This window comes from Rana temporaria, chromosome 6 (assembly GCF_905171775.1).
Source record: "Rana temporaria chromosome 6, aRanTem1.1, whole genome shotgun sequence".
In the NCBI taxonomy this organism is placed as follows: Eukaryota; Metazoa; Chordata; class Amphibia; order Anura; family Ranidae; genus Rana; species Rana temporaria.
The window spans coordinates 195,807,298-195,829,818 of record NC_053494.1 but is presented as its reverse complement, the minus strand read 5'-3'; the positions used below and the strand labels follow the sequence as shown (position 1 = coordinate 195,829,818).

Sequence of the window (22,521 nt, the reverse complement as noted above, 5' to 3'; positions counted from 1 at the left end):
TGCTTGTCTTCAGCAAACTGTTTGTGGGCTTTCTGGTGCATCATCTTTAGAAGAGTGCTATAAATATGCACTAATTACTGTATAAATGTGACTGGCATTGAATGGGTTAACACTAGGGGGTGAGGGAGGGGTTAAATGTGTACCCTGCATAGTGTTCTAACTGTGTGTGGAGGGGGACTGACTGGGGGAGGTGACCGATCTGTGTCCCTAAGGGACACAGATCGGTCTCCTCTCTCCCTGACAGGACATGGATCTGTGTGTTTACACACACACAGATCCATGTCCTTGTCTCTCTAACCGCCGATCGCGGGTGCGTAGCAGACATCGCGGCCGCCAGGCCCGCGCATCAGCATCTCAGTGATGTGACAGGCATGCTCGCGCGCCCCCCAGTGGCCAGGAGGAGCGGAGACCATAAAAAGACGGCCACTCAGAAAATTAGAGCCACCCTGCGACCGTACAAATTTGTACGGCCGTCGGGAAGTGGTTAAGGACACAAAGATTTTTTTGTGCAGCTCCTTCCCAGTCCCGCTTATACTTAGCTGAGTCTGATTTCAATCCAGCGATGTGCAAAAGAGCAGAGGCTCTCTCGTCTCTCTACCCTCATTGTCTCAGACAAAGCAGCGCAGGCATACCCAATGACATGCATGGAAACAAAACAAAAAAACAGCTTCTGCTTATTTACTAAGCTCCGAAGCAACTGCATTTGCAGAGTCCACAGTCTATTTGCCTTTAGTAAACCAACGTCAATGGATACACAGAACCGGCTCATGAGTATGCCTGCACAAGTGCCCTCGAAGCAAGCTATGGTGGGCACTCGGGAGGGGGGGGAGCCAGGACTGCTGGAAGGGTACCTGAGAAGAGGAGGATCGGGGCTGCTCTGTGAAAAACCAAAGCACAGAGCAGACAAGTATGATATGCTATTGAAAAAAATATGCATTTACAATAACTTTAAGAGGGGACTTTCACTATAAAACACTAGCAAATCATTAGAGAGGCTAAGGCAAGGTACTATACATTAATGCACTCAGTGGTGCAGTGGTTAGCACTTTCACCTAGCAGCAAAAGGGTCGCTGGTTCGAATCCTGACCACGATGCCATCTGCCTGGAGTTTGCATGTTCTCCCTGTGTCTGCATGGGGTTCCTCCCACACTCCAAAGACATGCTGGTAGTAGGTTAATTGGATCCTGTCCAAATTGGTCCAGTATATATGTATTGTGTGTCCCAAGCATGTCGAGATCCTACGGAGTAAATGACTGCACCCGCCAGGAAGGCACTGGCTGCAAAAAACGCCTAGAGGCGATTAAGTTTGCATGTGTAGCGCTATACAAGTCATTCATTCATTCAACTACATTCTGTTTTCTTCATCATTCATCATCATGAGAGTTCTTATTAAACTTACCACAGTATAACTGTTTTTCATCTGATCTGTCTTTGCAGTGAATTACACCATCACAGGTCAGCTGGTAGTCAATGCATTCTCCATTCCCACACTCAAACTCGAAAAAAGAGTTACAGGAAGAATTTCTGGCTAAAAAAGTAAAAATGAGAAGTAAATAATAAGGTTAATGGAAATAAACAACATTTAGTTAAAAATATATAAAATATTTTGACAGACCACACATAATGGATATAAAACAGTGACGTCTCTTTTTAATAAAGTTTCTCTTGTGTCTAAATCCTAACTTTTCCTATAAACACTACAAATCTACTTTCAACAAAGTACGAGTGAGGCAGGAAGGGCAGGCAGCTGATCCTGGCACTTGCCTAACTTTTTATGTCGGATTTGGAATTATCAAATCTTTGTTGGCCACATTGTTCGCAGTTGTACAAAATCAAACTGGTCTCAAATGTAATAAATCTGAACTATAACCACCATTACGCAATATAGGGGACTAACTGATTAGTTACATATAGGGTTGCCACCTTTTCTTCATACCGAACCTGAACACTTTAGCGGCACATGTCCATTTTTTTTTTAATTCATAGTATACACTATAGGATTATAAAAGACTTATGAAACCTTTAGGTGCCCCAAGGAAAGTAGTAACTATGTGCGCTACGGAAAACAGTGGTTGTGGCCAAACTGCTCTTGCTGACATCATCAGTGATGCCGAACAAGCATCCCAAATGGCAACAGATTTGTGTGTGACTATTTTGGTTACTTGGGGAGCCACAGCCTGGTCTGAATAATGTGTCCGGGTTTCAGGCAGACTGAAACCCAGACATATGATTCAAAACCTGGACTGTCCAGAATTCCAGACAGGTGGCAACCCTAGTTACACATTTAAAGCATATGTCAGAGTGCCAACAAAATTAAGTATTTCTCTGTATATTTCATACATGCATATTTTTCCATATTTTATCCCTTTAAAGACCCTGCAAGTACAGAATAGTGCAAAGTGGATTTGCCTTTCATAAATAATCCCCAATGTATTATTTCTCATAGCAGCCTAGTTCATAGAAATTAATCTATTACAGAAATTAGAAGTGCGCACAGGACAGATCTGAATTTCTGGATGGAGGAAAACCAACCTGGTTGGCTAGGAGGAGAAAGTTCAGGGCTGGCGGGCGGGGACGAGGGTTTGTTTTCTGCCCCCCCCCCAAAAATGGAGCACCAGCCACTACTGGTAAATTTACTAAAGGTAAATAGGGGTTGATTTACTAAAGTTGCTCCTGAGCTTAGTAAATGAACAGAAGCTCTGTTGACTTTCATCATCACATCATGTGCAAGCAAAAATTCTGTTATTTTTTTTTTTATCTTGCATGTGATTGGATAGTCTTTACAAAAGTGAAGCTTTCCTCATTTACTAAACTCTGGAGCAACTGCACTTGCAGGGGCAACTTTTGCAAAGTGCATGGTCTATTCACCTTTAGTAAATTAAGCCCATAGACTGTTTACTTTGCAAGGGAATTTGCTCCAGAGCTTAGTAAATGAGGTGAAGCTCTGCTGACTTCCATTATTCAATCATGTAAAAGTAAAAATGCCATTTTTTCCCCCTTGCTCATGGGTATTTTTTGAAAAATGAAATTTTACCACATTCCCTGAGTTCTGTCGAAAATTTGCTTAAAAAGTGCAACATTTTTCCCTTGCAAAGTGAACAGCCTACAGTATTTGCCTTTAGTAAATCAACCCCAATGTGTGCAGTCTGTATAAAGGAATAGGTTTGTAAATAGGCGCCAGAATATGTGTTGCATTGGCCATCAATCATGTGTCAGCTATTTATTTCTCTAGTGCAGGTAAAAATATGTGAACTAGGATATGATCGATTTATTTTTCTGAACAGCACCTTCTTTTTTCTTTTCCTTCCTCCTTGAAAGAGAGACATGAACAATGAAAAGTTGACAAGGCTTCTATCTTTCCGCTACTCAACCAATTAATAAATAAAATAACTAAATAAATAACTAACAAAATTAATAAATAAAGTAAATACACATCAGACGATGTTGCTTTCGGAGAATTTCCCTGTCTTCCAGTGTGGTAAAACCAAAATCCCAAATTTTGGGCTTTCAGCCCCCAACATAACTGTGCACCAACCATAATTATAACACTAATATGATTCCAAAATCATTTTTTTCCCCTTTGCTTGCCGTGTTGCTTCATTTTTCTGTTTTTGCAATCAACAGCAGCAAGTGTAAATGACAGCTGTATCACATATAGTATGCATGGAGATGTCAAAGATATGACATGAAATATTAATATTGCAATGCGCTTTGTGTTGTTTACAATGTAACTTTTTTCGCAGTGTAGAATATATTACTTACTCACACATCTGTTGTCATCTAAAAATATTCGGTCTCCTCTGCAGGAACAGTTGACATGACCATCAGGAGTAAGAAGGCAAAGGTCATGGCAGCCTCCATTCATGTAGGAACAAGGTGACAGCTCACCTTTATTAAAAGAGAGAAGACTGTATGTTTAATAACGCAGGCAACGTCTTTAAAACAAAATAATGTAAAAAAGCAGCAGATAAGGAATACCTGTCAGCCATTTTGAACCCCCCAACAAAATGCAGTGCACCACCAGATTAATATTATCTCTGTTAGCTAGAAAAACTGCTTCTGCTCCGGATTTTGCTCTAAGGCTCTTACCCACTTTTGCTGTTGCCTGGGCATCCTTAGCTTGACTGCCACCTGGTCCTACCGTTGTTTTATAGTAATACTGGTAGAATAGCTTGATTGCCACCTGGTCCTACCGTTTTTTTATAGTAATACTGGTAGAATAGCTTGACTGCCACCTGGTCCTACCCTTCCTTTATAGTAAAACTGGTAGAATAGCTTGACTGCCAAAACTGGTAGAATAGCTTGACTGTATGTTTAATAAAGCAGGCAACGTCTATTAAAAAAAATAATGTAAAAAAGTAGCAGATAAGGAATACCTGTCAGCCATTTTGAACCCCCCAAAAAAATGCAGTGCATCACCAGATTAATATTATCTCTGTTAGCTAGAAAAACTGCTTCTGCTCCGGATTTTGCTCTAAGGCTCTTACCCACTTTTGCTGTTGCCTTGGCATCCTTAGCTTGACTGCCACCTGGTCCTAGCTTGATTGCCACCTGGTCCTACCCTTCTTTTATAGTGAAACTGGTAGAATAGCTTGACTGCCACCTGGTCCTAACCTTCTTTTATAGTATTACTGGTAGAATTTTTATAGGAAGTGACTAGTGGCTGTTTTTTCTTTGCCTCCACCACCACCATCTTGGTGGGCAAGAACTTCCCAACCCATTCTGAACGATTTTGCATCATTTACTGCTCTACAATACACACTTTTTTTAGACCTGGTTGAGATTTTTATTGACTTTGTGTGGGCTTCCGAGCCTATTTCTGAGGCTCATATTTTTTGGATTATTTTTAAATGTGGCCAAACTACAGCTGTCTAAACCTTTCAGGGTACATACGATTTGAACTCCAGTGAGAAATGTTTAGGCAGGATAGGAGGTAATACACAAATGTGATAGAGTAAAAAGTAAAAATAGCTTTATTTGCATACCACAATTTTTTTTTTACTAAAAACTCATATCGGTCACAGTCAATAAAAGCGCATGGCATAGTAGTGTACAATACTTGATCAGACACCCTACTACTCTTAGCACTGGAGCACCGGACCTGCCTTTAGTAGTGTATGACCAGAACCTTTGAGGTGTTCACATGATATGCCAAAGTGTTTACAAGCTTTGTTTATTCCTTCCTCAGGGGAGGGTGCACAGGTCTATAATATAATTACAATATTGTAAGTATATACATAATTATATCAGAATAGCAAGTAGATTACATTGAGGCTAATACTCATTGTGTACTCACATTGTATCATCATAAAAAGCGTACATTTTTTGAAAAAGGGAATGACTTAGGGGCTAGTCATGGACTTTGTCGGCATGATAAGTTAGTAAAGATATGAGTCTTTCGAAAACTGACTTTATATATAAAAATATTTATTACAAAAAAATATATATTTTAAAAGTTTTCCTCCAAAGAGTACACATAAATTACACATAGCATTTGATCAGTACAGCGTTCACAGTAATTGATGTAGCTTAGAAGATTAAATCTGGTTATACAGTACTAGCACCAATTGATATAATACTAGACTAGATGTCCAAAAGCGGACTGATAGTTGGAACCATAAATAAATACAAAAGATTCTAAAGAAAATCATCAGCAACTGGAGATTTTTAGCACTTGCGCTGGGTTGATCGGAGTCCTGACATGTTTCGCGCTGTATCTGAGCGCTTCCTCGAAGGACTTAGTGGAGTCAATGTGCTAAATTGGTGAAGGAGACAAATATACATATATAACATATTGATATAGAACAGAAAAATATATAACAGCCTATATAGATATTTAAGAAACCGGAGTGCTCCTATAGCATGCAATATGGTGAGAAAGGACAAAAAAGAGTCACCCCCATGAACATTGTGGAAATAGCCACAGAGAGCAGACAAGATGCCTGGAATTCCAGTCCCAAAAATTCCAGTACGAAGGAGACAGGAGGCATAATGAAATTGGAATATGATAAGTAATAGGGTTTAGACTAAGTTTGCTTACCTATAAAAAGAAGTACAGACAAAATAACTGTGGACTAGCTTGGCTTGATACTCTCTGCATAGAGAGATATGTAGCACGGGCTAGCAAGGAATTGAATTTGTAACCCCAAAGAGAATTAAACGACGTAACATGGGCGGCAAGGGCTGTAGCAAAAAATCAATATATAGAATCACAGCATTAATTGATAGTAAACAGGTAATAGTAATAATTATTAATAAAGGGCAAATAGTGATAACAGCAAGCAAAATGCTTACCCAATATTTGGAACCATTTATATATAGAGTTTGCAATGGCTCATAACAAGACTGCATTCAGCGAGTATAAGTTTAGGGTGTTTCAAAAAAACCCAGTGTCAATCTTTAGAGCAATTCAAGGAGACAGGGGCAGGGATTACCTCGATAGACCAGTCACTGAAACAAAATATAGAGGAAAGGAGACTGTGAGCCTAATGAATCGGCCACACAAAAGTATGAAGGGCATGTTTAGAGATAGAGAATTAGGCTTACCAGTATGCAACACTCGCCACACGTGTCGTTGGTTCGTTTGCCTCACAAGAGGCTGCGGATAGTGTGTAGGGCTTGAGGGCTTTAAATAGCCTCGAGTCTCGCCCCAGATCGACAACTACCGCGGCGCTGCCGGGTGATGTCATCTGTGCTGGCCGCAAAGTAACTGCAGGTGCGCGCGCACCAGATGCGGTGCGCGCGCAGTACTGAAGTTTATGCACCATTCGATGGCGATTACACGCCATCTAGTGGACATATTGAGATACAACAAGGATGGAAAAGCTGTATCTCAAGCGGCCACATCGCATGGAATAAATAGGAGGGACAAAGAAAAGGGCATCACGTCTGGAAGAGATCACAGGGGGGAGGATACTTCATCCAAATCTCACCACAGTTGCAGAAAAGGAGCACAACCATATTAAATGCAAAAAACATTAGTATTTATTTATAAGGTATGGAAGTGGATAGATCTTCCAAATGTACACATGTTATTTAATTATACAGCATAGAGGACCTCGTATAGAAAACAGGGGTACAGTAAATGAGTACAGAGAGAAGGACAACTGGAAAAAATCCCAATAAACCAGTGATCTAAGAACATAGTTAAATGAGCGGTATGATTGGCTACTCTGACATCTAGTTCAGCAAATGACAGGGCCATGGTGACAAGGCAGTCAGAAAAGTCCAGAGTAGTACTTAGGTGCTAATAGAAAAAAATGAATAAGAAAATTTCAAAAATATAAAAGTATACCCAATTAGCTTAATGTTACTACAAGAAGGATTTATAAGACTGTGCCTCATTAATGCCTGGGGGCCGTAAGGCATCCAAACGCTCGATCCAATAAGTTTCTTTTTGGAGTACCTGCTTGTCCCAGTTGCCTCCACGGCAATCTTTGGGGACAATAGCAAGTACTATAAACGAGGCAACTGAGGTATTAAATTTATGATATAGGTCAAGGTGACGGCTGACTGATGTTACCATTTTTCCTTGGGAGGAGTAATAGACATGATCCCTAATTCTATGCTTGAAGTTTCTGATGGTTTTGCCCACGTAAAATGCATGGCAGCTACACGTCATAAGGTAAATGATTCCCTGAGTATTACAGTCCGCATAAAAATTGGGGGTAAAAATTTCACCATTGGGTAAAGAAAAAGTAGTACCCTCTCTAACCCAAGGACAAAAATTGCACCTGCCACATCTCATCATACCATTTGGAGGTCGTTGTTGATTTGAATTTGTTTTGTAGTGACTAGAAGTCAATTTATCTCTAAGTGAGCGAGATCTTTTAAAAGTAATATCTGGTCTTTGGCCAATGTAATTACTGAGGATGGGATCGTTAGTCAAAAGTGACCAATGTTTATTTAGAATATTACGCACCTCGATGTGATGGCTTGAGTATCGCGTAATGAATCTTACTGGTTGCGACTCTGTGTTGACTTTTTGTTTAAATAGTAAGTTGATACGAGATTGTCGTGCAGCCTTATTGAATGCTTTCCGTAGTAAGGATTTACTGTAACCTCTCAACAACAACCGTTGCCTGAGTAGGTTAGCCTGTAACAGGAAATCTTTTGTCATAGTGCAATTCCTTCGTAAACGAAGGTATTGTGCATAAGGTATGCTTTTAAGGAGGTTAGTTGGATGTGCACTAGTGGCGTGTAGTAGGGTGTTACCTGCGGTCTCCTTTCTAAAGAGAGAGGAGGTAATTCTGCCATCGCCATCCTTTAAGATGGTGAGGTCAAGAAAGGTGACCTGGTCTGAAGATGCAGTGAACGTGAATTTTAAATTGCGTTCATTAACATTAAGAATATCGATAAATTGATATAGTTGGGAACTGGTACCAGACCAGATGATGAAGATGTCGTCGATGTACCTAAGCCAGTTGATCACATGGCCAGTGTACATCGACAAGTCCTCATCCGAAAAAATATCACGTTCCCACCCCCCCAGGTACAGATTGGCGTAGCCAGGGGCACAGCAAGTGCCCATGGCTACGCCCTGCACCTGGAGGAAGTGGGACTCTTTGAAAACGAAATGATTACGTGTAAGAATAAATCGTAAAAGGTCTATTACAAAATCAATATAGTTCCAATGGTGATGGTCCTGTTCACGGAGGAAGGTACGTGCTGTCGAGATGCCCAACTCGTGAGGGATACTGGAGTATAATGCCTCCACGTCCAAGGTCACGAGGAGGGCATCCCGAGGCACGACCATATCCTCAATTTGTTTAAGAAGGTCCAGGGTATCTCGGGTATACGAGGGCAAAGTAAGTACATGGGGCATGAGGATGGAGTCTACAAACCGGCTGGCATTTTCAGTCAAAGAACCTATGCCGGACACTATCGGTCTACCTGGGGGAGTAAGAGGGTGTTTGTGGATTTTGGGTAATGCATAGAAAGTTGCAGTTCTTGGGTTGCGAATATTAAGGTAGTTGTACAAATCTTGGTCTATGAGACCTCTTTGATGAGCAAGGCCAATAATGGATAGGAATTCATTTTTAAATAGAGCTATTTGTGTATCGTTGATACGTCTATACCACTCTTTGTTGTTTAAGATGTGGAATACCATTTTCTCATAATTGGCCTTGGTCATAAGGACCACATTACCTCCCTTGTCGGACGCTTTTATCTCAAGATCCGGATGGTTTTGAAGGTTCATGATAGCTTGTCGTTGTTTTTTAGAGAGATTATTAGTCAATACATTAGTGTCCATTTGTTTACAATCATTTATAGTACTTAGAAGGAAAGCCCATATATTTGAATTGCTTGTTAAGTCTGGAAAGCGTTGGGATTTTAATTTGAATTTTTTGGTAGAAGGATTAGAAGATATAGTAGATGACAGTGATTCCGAACAAAGGAGAGGATCGGGGGAAGGGGATGTGTTTTCGTCAAGGAGGAGCATGAGGTCCCTAAGGGCTCTAAAATCGTCCATAGTGAAATTTTTCACTTGTTCAGTCATATGTTTTTCTTGGATATTACGTAAGCGATTTTCATCAAATAAAAATTTATATGTTAAATTGCGACAAAAAAAAAAATTACACGTAATCATTTCGTTTTCAAAGAGTCCCACTTCCTCCAGGTGCAGGGCGTAGCCATGGGCACTTGCTGTGCCCCTGGCTACGCCAATCTGTACCTGGGGGGGTGGGAACGTGATATTTTTTCGGATGAGGACTTGTCGATGTACACTGGCCATGTGATCAACTGGCTTAGGTACATCGACGACATCTTCATCATCTGGTCTGGTACCAGTTCCCAACTATATCAATTTATCGATATTCTTAATGTTAATGAACGCAATTTAAAATTCACGTTCACTGCATCTTCAGACCAGGTCACCTTTCTTGACCTCACCATCTTAAAGGATGGCGATGGCAGAATTACCTCCTCTCTCTTTAGAAAGGAGACCGCAGGTAACACCCTACTACACGCCACTAGTGCACATCCAACTAACCTCCTTAAAAGCATACCTTATGCACAATACCTTCGTTTACGAAGGAATTGCACTATGACAAAAGATTTCCTGTTACAGGCTAACCTACTCAGGCAACGGTTGTTGTTGAGAGGTTACAGTAAATCCTTACTACGGAAAGCATTCAATAAGGCTGCACGACAATCTCGTATCAACTTACTATTTAAACAAAAAGTCAACACAGAGTCGCAACCAGTAAGATTCATTACGCGGTACTCAAGCCATCACATCGAGGTGCGTAATATTCTAAATAAACATTGGTCACTTTTGACTAACGATCCCATCCTCAGTAATTACATTGGCCAAAGACCAGATATTACTTTTAAAAGATCTCGCTCACTTAGAGATAAATTGACTTCTAGTCACTACAAAACAAATTCAAATCAACAACGACCTCCAAATGGTATGATGAGATGTGGCAGGTGCAATTTTTGTCCTTGGGTTAGAGAGGGTACTACTTTTTCTTTACCCAATGGTGAAATTTTTACCCCCAATTTTTATGCGGACTGTAATACTCAGGGAATCATTTACCTTATGACGTGTAGCTGCCATGCATTTTACGTGGGCAAAACCATCAGAAACTTCAAGCATAGAATTAGGGATCATGTCTATTACTCCTCCCAAGGAAAAATGGTAACATCAGTCAGCCGTCACCTTGACCTATATCATAAATTTAATACCTCAGTTGCCTCGTTTATAGTACTTGCTATTGTCCCCAAAGATTGCCGTGGAGGCAACTGGGACAAGCAGGTACTCCAAAAAGAAACTTATTGGATCGAGCGTTTGGATGCCTTACGGCCCCCAGGCATTAATGAGGCACAGTCTTATAAATCCTTCTTGTAGTAACATTAAGCTAATTGGGTATACTTTTATATTTTTGAAATTTTCTTATTCATTTTTTTCTATTAGCACCTAAGTACTACTCTGGACTTTTCTGACTGCCTTGTCACCATGGCCCTGTCATTTGCTGAACTAGATGTCAGAGTAGCCAATCATACCGCTCATTTAACTATGTTCTTAGATCACTGGTTTATTGGGATTTTTTCCAGTTGTCCTTCTCTCTGTACTCATTTACTGTACCCCTGTTTTCTATACGAGGTCCTCTATGCTGTATAATTAAATAACATGTGTACATTTGGAAGATCTATCCACTTCCATACCTTATAAATAAATACTAATGTTTTTTGCATTTAATATGGTTGTGCTCCTTTTCTGCAACTGTGGTGAGATTTGGATGAAGTATCCTCCCCCCTGTGATCTCTTCCAGACGTGATGCCCTTTTCTTTGTCCCTCCTATTTATTCCATGCGATGTGGCCGCTTGAGATACAGCTTTTCCATCCTTGTTGTATCTCAATATGTCCACTAGATGGCGTGTAATCGCCATCGAATGGTGCATAAACTTCAGTACTGCGCGCGCACCGCATCTGGTGCGCGCGCACCTGCAGTTACTTTGCGGCCAGCACAGATGACATCACCCGGCAGCGCCGCGGTAGTTGTCGATCTGGGGCGAGACTCGAGGCTATTTAAAGCCCTCAAGCCCTACACACTATCCGCAGCCTCTTGTGAGGCAAACGAACCAACGACACGTGTGGCGAGTGTTGCATACTGGTAAGCCTAATTCTCTATCTCTAAACATGCCCTTCATACTTTTGTGTGGCCGATTCATTAGGCTCACAGTCTCCTTTCCTCTATATTTTGTTTCAGTGACTGGTCTATCGAGGTAATCCCTGCCCCTGTCTCCTTGAATTGCTCTAAAGATTGACACTGGGTTTTTTTGAAACACCCTAAACTTATACTCGCTGAATGCAGTCTTGTTATGAGCCATTGCAAACTCTATATATAAATGGTTCCAAATATTGGGTAAGCATTTTGCTTGCTGTTATCACTATTTGCCCTTTATTAATAATTATTACTATTACCTGTTTACTATCAATTAATGCTGTGATTCTATATATTGATTTTTTGCTACAGCCCTTGCCGCCCATGTTACGTCGTTTAATTCTCTTTGGGGTTACAAATTCAATTCCTTGCTAGCCCGTGCTACATATCTCTCTATGCAGAGAGTATCAAGCCAAGCTAGTCCACAGTTATTTTGTCTGTACTTCTTTTTATAGGTAAGCAAACTTAGTCTAAACCCTATTACTTATCATATTCCAATTTCATTATGCCTCCTGTCTCCTTCGTACTGGAATTTTTGGGACTGGAATTCCAGGCATCTTGTCTGCTCTCTGTGGCTATTTCCACAATGTTCATGGGGGTGACTCTTTTTTGTCCTTTCTCACCATATTGCATGCTATAGGAGCACTCCGGTTTCTTAAATATCTATATAGGCTGTTATATATTTTTCTGTTCTATATCAATATGTTATATATGTATATTTGTCTCCTTCACCAATTTAGCACATTGACTCCACTAAGTCCTTCGAGGAAGCGCTCAGATACAGCGCGAAACATGTCAGGACTCCGATCAACCCAGCGCAAGTGCTAAAAATCTCCAGTTGCTGATGATTTTCTTTAGAATCTTTTGTATTTATTTATGGTTCCAACTATCAGTCCGCTTTTGGACATCTAGTCTAGTATTATATCAATTGGTGCTAGTACTGTATAACCAGATTTAATCTTCTAAGCTACATCAATTACTGTGAACGCTGTACTGATCAAATGCTATGTGTAATTTATGTGTACTCTTTGGAGGAAAACTTTTAAAATATATATTTTTTTGTAATAAATATTTTTATATATAAAGTCAGTTTTCGAAAGACTCATATCTTTACTAACTTATCATGCCGACAAAGTCCATGACTAGCCCCTAAGTCATTCCCTTTTTCAAAATTTGTTTAGGACGTGGCATATGAAAAAACATCATGCATCCACATGTGCACTACATGTGAGGATGTATTAACTCTTTAATCTAATCTAGGGTGGAAGCACCCGGGCTATTAGTAACCTTCACATTATAGGTTACTTAGTGTTCTTATTTATTGTTACAGTATTTATATAAGTTTAATTAGGTTATCCCTTTTTATCAGCGAGTTTCCCTCGTTTCCCTCTCTATACAGTAAAATTTTTTTTCTGTCTCTTCCTCTCCTCCCTTCTTAGCCAATTTCCCCCCCCCCCCCCCCCCTCTTTCCCTCCTTTCCCCCCCCCCCCCCCCTACATCATGGACTTTGCCGGCATAGGTTGGTCAGGATACATGTCCGAAATTCAGACGAATTGCAACCTAGATAATGAACAGGAAATCAATATCAATCAATACATGGCTAAAATGAAACGCCTTTTAAAGAAAAAATCAAATTTACATTGGCATATTGAATTCCTTAATAAGTATGCCAGAGAGAACATTAGCCCACTAGGTCTACGCATTCAAGTGTTTCCTTCTTTCCAGACCACTATACCTGAATTCAAAGTGGCGTGGGAACAAGCACTTTCAACATGTAGCACACAATTAATGAAATTATTGGTAGGCCATCATCAGTCAGAGCTGCTATCCTTAGAACAGGATATCTTGCTACTACAATCCAATAATGAAGGTATAAAAGGCCATACCCATTATGATAAACGATGTCAAGACATCAAAGACTTTATAACCAAAACAACCAAAGATATCATTTACAAAAAACAAGTGAAACTGTCGAAGGACAGATTTGCATTCAGTGAGGGCTTTGCCTATCGTTGGCAGGCCCCCACTCAATACAAAGGCTCACGTTCCAACTTCAGGGTACCTCGCAACGTAGACAGTAACCAATATACAACTGAAGATGATACTGAATCTGACTCCTCTTCTTTATTGCCTTCACAGCCTCCTTCGAGACGGAACTACCCAGCATCCACTTCCTCCACTTCGGGGACACGTAAGAGGGGTTTTGGTGGTGGGTCTAACGTACCTTTGTCTAAATGCCCCCCACTGAAAGATAATACCATGCCACAACGCACTCGGGGTGACACTCCTTCCAGTGGTGATGGCAGCCATTCACAGGGCAACTATATGGGAGGTATAGCAGCCCAAGCAATACAAACGCTATTAACACAGTCGCTACCACAAGGTACCTCCCTGGGTCCAGCACCTACTTTGGGTACTTCCGAGCCCAGTGTGGGTGGTGTTCCCAGGCGAAACATCTCTCTTGACAATTCTCAAGTAACATTACAATCACAACAACACATGAGACAAGGCACCCTTGATTCCCATATCACCACTCAGGTTCCTAATTTTCACCTAACCATGATGACCCCGCCCTTAACCTAACCCCTAAATCCAACCTAAATGTCTTGAATCTTACCCCCTATTTGTTCTCCTCAGAGGAGCTTGAGGTCCTTCAGCTTGGCCTAAGTTTTTGCCCATCCATGAAAAGCGATAAATACGAAATAATTAAAGATATTTATCTTTTTTGTCGCAATTTAACATATAAATTTTTATTTGATGAAAATCGCTTACGTAATATCCAAGAAAAACATATGACTGAACAAGTGAAAAATTTCACTATGGACGATTTTAGAGCCCTTAGGGACCTCATGCTCCTCCTTGACGAAAACACATCCCCTTCCCCCGATCCTCTCCTTTGTTCGGAATCACTGTCATCTACTATATCTTCTAATCCTTCTACCAAAAAATTCAAATTAAAATCCCAACGCTTTCCAGACTTAACAAGCAATTCAAATATATGGGCTTTCCTTCTAAGTACTATAAATGATTGTAAACAAATGGACACTAATGTATTGACTAATAATCTCTCTAAAAAACAACGACAAGCTATCATGAACCTTCAAAACCATCCGGATCTTGAGATAAAAGCGTCCGACAAGGGAGGTAATGTGGTCCTTATGACCAAGGCCAATTATGAGAAAATGGTATTCCACATCTTAAACAACAAAGAGTGGTATAGACGTATCAACGATACACAAATAGCTCTATTTAAAAATGAATTCCTATCCATTATTGGCCTTGCTCATCAAAGAGGTCTCATAGACCAAGATTTGTACAACTACCTTAATATTCGCAACCCAAGAACTGCAACTTTCTATGCATTACCCAAAATCCACAAACACCCTCTTACTCCCCCAGGTAGACCGATAGTGTCCGGCATAGGTTCTTTGACTGAAAATGCCAGCCGGTTTGTAGACTCCATCCTCATGCCCCATGTACTTACTTTGCCCTCGTATACCCGAGATACCCTGGACCTTCTTAAACAAATTGAGGATATGGTCGTGCCTCGGGATGCCCTCCTCGTGACCTTGGACGTGGAGGCATTATACTCCAGTATCCCTCACGAGTTGGGCATCTCGACAGCACGTACCTTCCTCCGTGAACAGGACCATCACCATTGGAACTATATTGATTTTGTAATAGACCTTTTACGATTTATTCTTACACGTAATCATTTCGTTTTCAAAGAGTCCCACTTCCTCCAGGTGCAGGGCGTAGCCATGGGCACTTGCTGTGCCCCTGGCTACGCCAATCTGTACCTGGGGGGGTGGGAACGTGATATTTTTTCGGATGAGGACTTGTCGATGTACACTGGCCATGTGATCAACTGGCTTAGGTACATCGACGACATCTTCATCATCTGGTCTGGTACCAGTTCCCAACTATATCAATTTATCGATATTCTTAATGTTAATGAACGCAATTTAAAATTCACGTTCACTGCATCTTCAGACCAGGTCACCTTTCTTGACCTCACCATCTTAAAGGATGGCGATGGCAGAATTACCTCCTCTCTCTTTAGAAAGGAGACCGCAGGTAACACCCTACTACACGCCACTAGTGCACATCCAACTAACCTCCTTAAAAGCATACCTTATGCACAATACCTTCGTTTACGAAGGAATTGCACTATGACAAAAGATTTCCTGTTACAGGCTAACCTACTCAGGCAACGGTTGTTGTTGAGAGGTTACAGTAAATCCTTACTACGGAAAGCATTCAATAAGGCTGCACGACAATCTCGTATCAACTTACTATTTAAACAAAAAGTCAACACAGAGTCGCAACCAGTAAGATTCATTACGCGGTACTCAAGCCATCACATCGAGGTGCGTAATATTCTAAATAAACATTGGTCACTTTTGACTAACGATCCCATCCTCAGTAATTACATTGGCCAAAGACCAGATATTACTTTTAAAAGATCTCGCTCACTTAGAGATAAATTGACTTCTAGTCACTACAAAACAAATTCAAATCAACAACGACCTCCAAATGGTATGATGAGATGTGGCAGGTGCAATTTTTGTCCTTGGGTTAGAGAGGGTACTACTTTTTCTTTACCCAATGGTGAAATTTTTACCCCCAATTTTTATGCGGACTGTAATACTCAGGGAATCATTTACCTTATGACGTGTAGCTGCCATGCATTTTACGTGGGCAAAACCATCAGAAACTTCAAGCATAGAATTAGGGATCATGTCTATTACTCCTCCCAAGGAAAAATGGTAACATCAGTCAGCCGTCACCTTGACCTATATCATAAATTTAATACCTCAGTTGCCTCGTTTATAGTACTTGCTATTGTCCCCAAAGATTGCCGTGGAGGCAACTGGGACAAGCAGGTACTCCAAAAAGAAACTTATTGGATCGAGTGTTTGGATGCCTTACGGCCCCCAGGCATTAATGAGGCACAGTCTTATAAATCCTTCTTGTAGTAACATTAAGCTAATTGGGTATACTTTTATATTTTTGAAATTTTCTTATTCATTTTTTTCTATTAGCACCTAAGTACTACTCTGGACTTTTCTGACTGCCTTGTCACCATGGCCCTGTCATTTGCTGAACTAGATGTCAGAGTAGCCAATCATACCGCTCATTTAACTATGTTCTTAGATCACTGGTTTATTGGGATTTTTTCCAGTTGTCCTTCTCTCTGTACTCATTTACTGTACCCCTGTTTTCTATACGAGGTCCTCTATGCTGTATAATTAAATAACATGTGTACATTTGGAAGATCTATCCACTTCCATACCTTATAAATAAATACTAATGTTTTTTGCATTTAATATGGTTGTGCTCCTTTTCTGCAACTGTGGTGAGATTTGGATGAAGTATCCTCCCCCCTGTGATCTCTTCCAGACGTGATGCCCTTTTCTTTGTCCCTCCTATTTATTCCATGCGATGTGGCCGCTTGAGATACAGCTTTTCCATCCTTGTTGTATCTCAATATGTCCACTAGATGGCGTGTAATCGCCATCGAATGGTGCATAAACTTCAGTACTGCGCGCGCACCGCATCTGGTGCGCGCGCACCTGCAGTTACTTTGCGGCCAGCACAGATGACATCACCCGGCAGCGCCGCGGTAGTTGTCGATCTGGGGCGAGACTCGAGGCTATTTAAAGCCCTCAAGCCCTACACACTATCCGCAGCCTCTTGTGAGGCAAACGAACCAACGACACGTGTGGCGAGTGTTGCATACTGGTAAGCCTAATTCTCTATCTCTAAACATGCCCTTCATACTTTTGTGTGGCCGATTCATTAGGCTCACAGTCTCCTTTCCTCTATATTTTGTTTCAGTGACTGGTCTATCGAGGTAATCCCTGCCCCTGTCTCCTTGAATTGCTCTAAAGATTGACACTGGGTTTTTTTGAAACACCCTAAACTTATACTCGCTGAATGCAGTCTTGTTATGAGCCATTGCAAACTCTATATATAAATGGTTCCAAATATTGGGTAAGCATTTTGCTTGCTGTTATCACTATTTGCCCTTTATTAATAATTATTACTATTACCTGTTTACTATCAATTAATGCTGTGATTCTATATATTGATTTTTTGCTACAGCCCTTGCCGCCCATGTTACGTCGTTTAATTCTCTTTGGGGTTACAAATTCAATTCCTTGCTAGCCCGTGCTACATATCTCTCTATGCAGAGAGTATCAAGCCAAGCTAGTCCACAGTTATTTTGTCTGTACTTCTTTTTATAGGTAAGCAAACTTAGTCTAAACCCTATTACTTATCATATTCCAATTTCATTATGCCTCCTGTCTCCTTCGTACTGGAATTTTTGGGACTGGAATTCCAGGCATCTTGTCTGCTCTCTGTGGCTATTTCCACAATGTTCATGGGGGTGACTCTTTTTTGTCCTTTCTCACCATATTGCATGCTATAGGAGCACTCCGGTTTCTTAAATATCTATATAGGCTGTTATATATTTTTCTGTTCTATATCAATATGTTATATATGTATATTTGTCTCCTTCACCAATTTAGCACATTGACTCCACTAAGTCCTTCGAGGAAGCGCTCAGATACAGCGCGAAACATGTCAGGACTCCGATCAACCCAGCGCAAGTGCTAAAAATCTCCAGTTGCTGATGATTTTCTTTAGAATCTTTTGTATTTATTTATGGTTCCAACTATCAGTCCGCTTTTGGACATCTAGTCTAGTATTATATCAATTGGTGCTAGTACTGTATAACCAGATTTAATCTTCTAAGCTACATCAATTACTGTGAACGCTGTACTGATCAAATGCTATGTGTAATTTATGTGTACTCTTTGGAGGAAAACTTTTAAAATATATATTTTTTTGTAATAAATATTTTTATATATAAAGTCAGTTTTCGAAAGACTCATATCTTTACTAACTTATCATGCCGACAAAGTCCATGACTAGCCCCTAAGTCATTCCCTTTTTCAAAATTTGTTTAGGACGTGGCATATGAAAAAACATCATGCATCCACATGTGCACTACATGTGAGGATGTATTAACTCTTTAAAAGCGTACATTTAGTGAGATACACAAGAATGTGTCAAACCGCCTCCCACTAGCCCAAGGTAAAAAGGGAAAGGGGAAGTATAAATGTACTGGTAAGCCTAGACTCAGTCTGGGCTGAGCCAAATATTGTTACGCTACATTGCCAATCGCTTTTTATTGAATATGTGACCAATATGACGTTTTGATAATTTTGTATTGTTCTATGCAAAACAAGCTTTTGTACTTTTTACTCGCATTTGTGTATCACCTCTTATCCTGCCTAAAAAGTCCTGCTGGGGTTCAAATCATGTGTATCTATGTATTCATAGGGATGTTGGAAGGAGCTGATGTTTAAAAGCAGCACCTAACTGGCCACCGTATTAACCTAAACCTTTCAGAGAAACAAAATGCTTAAGTGGCAACACTGGCACCCAGCTGGTTTGATAGGAAAGAGTTTAGACGATGTTAAGAGTTGATACCTGGTTCTAGATTGTCTAAACCTCAACCTGTGACCCAAGGGCCACATTTGTGTCCTTCGTAGTGGCTGTGTGACTCTCTGGGTTTGTAATGATCATTTGCTCCCCACTCCTCTGTTCTGCTCCTTCTGAATGTGCAGGTTACCTCACTGTCATGCTGACTCACAAGCTTTAAAGTGATTTGGTTTATTTATTTGTATTTAATAGCAAATATGTCATACTGCCTCCATTGTACAATGGTTTGCACAAAGCAGCCCTGAACCTCTTCTTCTTGGGTCCTATGCCGGTGCTCTTGGCTCCTCTACCCCGCCAAGTGCAAAACATAGGAAGCCGCTTGCTATGGAGGCACTCATGAGGGTTTGCTCTTGAGCCCCACTCTGTGTATCCATAGACACACAGAGTGGAGCTTAGCTCCATCCCTGATACGTCCTCATTGGCTGTGATGGTTCCCACTGCCATCTCTGAGCCTATTAGGAGGCATTAAGATTTGTGTATCCTTATGCACAAAGGGGTTAAGTTGGTGTCCTGAACACTGACCCAAATTTTCGAGTTCCAGGGGGGGCTCAGTTCTCTAGCAGCATCCTATGGACCCTTCCCTTGCATGCAGGCACTAGATCTGTATCTCCCTGCACTGTGTGTATCAAAAGAAATGCACAGCTTCAAAGCCTAGGGGGGGCAAGGAACTCCCCTTCTCCTCCTTCCTCCCTCCAACAGCTAACAGACGGACTGGAGACTGAACTGTCCACTTTTAACTCTATCCTGTAAACACCAGAGTTTCAAGAAAGCCCTACTGAGAGAGCAGGAGCCAACAGCAAAGAAAATTGTAAACTGTAAGCCCTGGGGTAAGAATTTTAACACATCATTTACTTGGGAATGCTTATTTTATAATGCTAAATGTGTTAAGCTAAAAAAACGCTGAGGGATTAATGCTACTTTAAAAGCCGCCAAGTTTGAACACCAATGCAGATCAGGAAAGTCACAGTAAACTGTCCTTGTGTGCATTTTTGTTCCAAGTCAATTATTGCAACAAGAGGGTCGGCATGAGAGCCAGAGAACTAGCTTCTAAAAGCTCAGCAATAACAGCTTCCATTTTTTATCATAATGTCTCTTATAGTCTTTTTTACAAATAAAAATATATATTTTTTTAAACTGCAGACTATTTATTTATTTTTTTGGCACCCAGAAACACCCAAAGAGATTTACATGTCTATAACCTTTCTTGGAATATCATGATAGGTGTACTATAATCTTTAAAATAATAAAGCAAAAAAGTTTTCTAAAGCCTCAGGCCTCGTACACACGACCGAGTTTCTCGGCAAAAACCAGCAAGAAACTTGCTGGGAGATATTTTTTTGCCGAGGAAACCGGTCGTGTGTACATTTTCAATGAGGAAACTGTCGAGAAACTCGACGAGCCAAAAAGAGAGCATGTTCTCTATTTCCTTGACGGGAATGGAGAAAATTGGCTTGTCGAGTTCCTCGACAGCCTAACAAGGAACTCGATGAGGAAAGCGATGTGTTTCGCCCGTCGAGTTCCTCGTTCGTGTGTACGAGGCTTCATACACACGATTGCACTTCCATCGGACAAATCCGTGGATTTTTGTCCGAAGGGCGTTGGCCGTGAACTTGTTCTGCATACACACGGCAGAACATTTTCAGCCAACATTCACAAAACCACATGGTTTTTCAGCTCTTTACCGACACCCTTTGGGCAACTTATGCTATTGTTGTCTGATGTTTAGCATTGGTTCTGAGCATGCGTGTTTGTACTTTGAATTTTAGTCCAATGGACTTGTGTACACACGATTGGATGATCCAACATAACACATTTGTTGTCGGAAAGCTTAAGAGCATGCTCAGAGAACAATTGTCAGTGGAAATTCCAACAATAATTGTCCGATGGAGTATACAGACGGTCGGATTGTCTTAAAAAACACGTCCGTCAGACCGTTGTTGACGGAAAGTCTGATCGTGTGTATGGGCCTTAATTTGCACATAGATCAGACTCACTAAGGTCCTTACTAAAGCTGGATACACACTCTACAACTTTTGTTGTTCGATCTCCTTTAAGCCTCGTACACACAATCGGATTTCCATCGGACAAATCCGTGGAATTTTGTGCAAAGGGCGTTGGCCACGAACTTGTTCTGCATACAGAAGGCAAAACTTTGTCAGCCAACAAACACAAACTTAGTGACCTACTAGATGTACTATGTGGTTATTCAGCTCTTTGGCGCCACCCTTTGGACGACTTCTGCTAATGTTGTCTTATGGTTAGCATTGCTTCTGAGCATGCGTGTTTTTACATTGGATTTTTGTGTACACACGATCGGATAATCCGAAAGGCACACATTTGTTGTCAGAAAATATTAAAGCATGCTATCCAACATTTGTTGTCAGAAAATCCGACAACAATTGGCCGATGGAGCATTCAAATGGTCAGATTTTCCAACAAAACCCTTCCATCACACATTTGTTGTCGGAAAATTTGATTGTGTGTACGGGCCTTAAGATTTACCTTTAACTATGTAGTGCAAGGGTCGTACTGATTGCATACACATTGAAAGTGTTTAGATTTGACCTCATTTTATCTTGTTTTGGTAAATCTAAAGGAAAAACATAAATCTAAAGAGAATTGAATAGTGTGTATAAAGCTTAAGACAAATACTAATTAATTATTCAATCTGTAACAAAATCCAGAGATATACGGTACTACGCATACCAGTTGATGAATACAGGCTAGGATGTTAAATAGTTATTGCAAATAACCAAATAATGTGAAAAATAATAGCCTTTTGGATAGTGAATTGTGGGAAGAGGAACTAAAGCTAACACAAAGAAATAAACTTTATAATTGAATCTGTAAATTCTTTTGAAGATATAAATATTCAAGGGAGGAAACCACACTGATTCATATGCTGAAAACCACAAAAATTTAACAAATATGAATATGAATATATTACCATAAATACATAAATATAAATATGTTCATACTGTATAAGCATACTAAAATAATTAGAAGGTCTTCCAGTGATACAATGCAAACCTGCACTTGTCTGAGAAAAATAAAAATAAAATATTATTATTATTATTATTATTTTACAGGATTTATATTGTGCCAACAGTTTGCGCAGCGCTTTACAACATCAGGGAAGATAAAAAAAAGTGGGTACACACAACAGAAACTGAAAAAAAATTAAGGATTATGGATGCTCAGCTTATAGCGTGCTTAGGGCTAAAGACTTTGGCACTTCATGGGGCCCTAAATCTCCAATCTCTGGTTCAAACTCAAAGCACACCCTTTATATTAAAAACATAGGGCCAGATCCACGTAGACCGGTGTAATTTTAAGC

At 40.5% G+C, this 22,521-nt stretch overlaps 2 protein-coding genes across 4 annotated transcripts in view; one reads left to right on the top strand and one right to left on the bottom strand.

The window, feature by feature from the left end:
• Window positions 1-22,521, bottom strand: part of LRP1B (LDL receptor related protein 1B) — a 1,757,966-nt gene that overhangs the window by 306,046 nt on the left and 1,429,399 nt on the right. The window contains exons 45-46 of the mRNA XM_040358043.1: window positions 3,763-3,888; window positions 1,400-1,528 (exon numbers count right to left, since the gene is read on the bottom strand). Coding sequence (XP_040213977.1) covers window positions 1,400-1,528; window positions 3,763-3,888 — 255 coding nt within the window. The remainder of the gene's footprint in view (window positions 1-1,399; window positions 1,529-3,762; window positions 3,889-22,521) is intronic.
• On the top strand, window positions 13,178-18,319 carry LOC120944132. 3 transcript variants are annotated; one of them, XM_040358041.1, is made up of 2 exons: window positions 13,178-13,860; window positions 18,206-18,319. In XM_040358041.1, exons 1-2 carry the CDS (start codon window positions 13,203-13,205, stop codon window positions 18,211-18,213), a joined length of 666 nt encoding a protein of 221 aa, XP_040213975.1. In that variant the 5' UTR covers window positions 13,178-13,202; the 3' UTR covers window positions 18,214-18,319. The 3 variants fall into 3 exon arrangements, 2 of the variants coding, with proteins under 2 accessions (XP_040213975.1, XP_040213974.1); XM_040358040.1 differs by having other exon boundaries at window positions 13,178-13,878; XR_005750359.1 differs by lacking the exon at window positions 13,178-13,860 and adding an exon at window positions 17,596-17,920.

Excerpts from the sequence above, each read along its gene's own strand:
- LOC120944132 (XM_040358040.1), top strand. The coding sequence starts at position 13,203 with ATGTCCGAAATTCAGACGAATTGCAACCTAGATAATGAACAGGAAATC.